This window comes from Helobdella robusta, assembly GCF_000326865.2.
Source record: "Helobdella robusta unplaced genomic scaffold HELROscaffold_4116, whole genome shotgun sequence".
Lineage (NCBI taxonomy): Eukaryota > Metazoa > Annelida > Clitellata > Rhynchobdellida > Glossiphoniidae > Helobdella > Helobdella robusta.
The window spans coordinates 1-1,087 of record NW_008704949.1 but is presented as its reverse complement, the minus strand read 5'-3'; the positions used below and the strand labels follow the sequence as shown (position 1 = coordinate 1,087).

Sequence of the window (1,087 nt, the reverse complement as noted above, 5' to 3'; positions counted from 1 at the left end):
GTTGGAATTTTCAAAAACCGCAACCGCACAAAACCGCAACATTTGAAACCGCACCGCAACGTTGAAAACCGCAACCGCACCGCCGAAAACCGCACCGCAACCGCACCGCAAGAAATGAAAAACAACATTAATGCTTTTATTGACATTATAAATCACAACTATCTACATCCAAATTACTGTTACTCTTAATAAATAACATTTTGTCAATTTTGTATGGATTTAAACTGGACCGTCTCTTTTGCAGTGTATAACACTATGCAACAAGTTTTTTGCTACTCAGACTTTGTTAGTTGTTCTAGGGTAATTTGGGTATGCTGATTACAAATATGCTATTCTTTTTGTCATAGGACGTCAGGTTATAAAGTTACAGCTAAAAGATTGTGAATTTTAGGTGCTAAATTAGTCCATTTTCAGCTGTGCTCAAGAATACTCAAAACCAAAACATATTCATAATCTGATTGTTTTTTTATTTATTTAAATCAAAATTATTACATAGGTAATGTCTCAAAGTTAAATTAATAAGAATAATTTGTCGATAATGATCTTTTGCGCTTATATTGACTTTCACTTTCACGCTGTAGAAACCAACAGAAATCCCCCATCATGTTACTATCAAAACGACCCTGATACCGGTGTTCCATAACAGAGATTTCTTGATGGAATCTTTCTCCCTGTTCATCACTGACAGCTCCTAAATTGGTAGGAAAGAAGCTAAGGTGGGAATGGAGGAAATGGATTTTTAGGGACATTCTACAACCCATGTTTTGGTATGCCATTATGAAGTTTTCTACCAAGTTCACATAGTCTTCTGATCTGTGGTTTCCTAAAAAATTCTGAACCAGTGCCACAAACGCTTCCCAAGCCAGCAACTCCACAGGCTCTAGTTGTAATTTGAAATTTGGGTCACGAATAACTTCACGTATCTGTGGTCCAGTAAAAACTCCTGCAGCTATCTTTGCGTTTGTGAGAGTGGTTTTGAATTTATCTTTAAGATAAATAAATCCTTTCGAATCAGTAGGTAGCGCCTTGACAAAGTTTTTAAATAATCCTAATTTGATATGAAGAGGAGGAAGGAAGATTTATCAGG

General features: G+C 36.1%; 1 protein-coding gene across 1 annotated transcript; it reads right to left on the bottom strand.

The window, feature by feature from the left end:
• Positions 1-515: 515 nt before the first annotated feature.
• HELRODRAFT_184778 (hypothetical protein) lies at positions 516-1,025 on the bottom strand (the record flags this gene model as incomplete). The annotated part of the gene is made up of 1 exon (XM_009025449.1): positions 516-1,025. A coding segment is annotated over one exon (510 nt), but the record flags the coding sequence as incomplete, so codon positions are not given.
• Between the last annotated feature and the right edge of the window lie 62 nt (positions 1,026-1,087).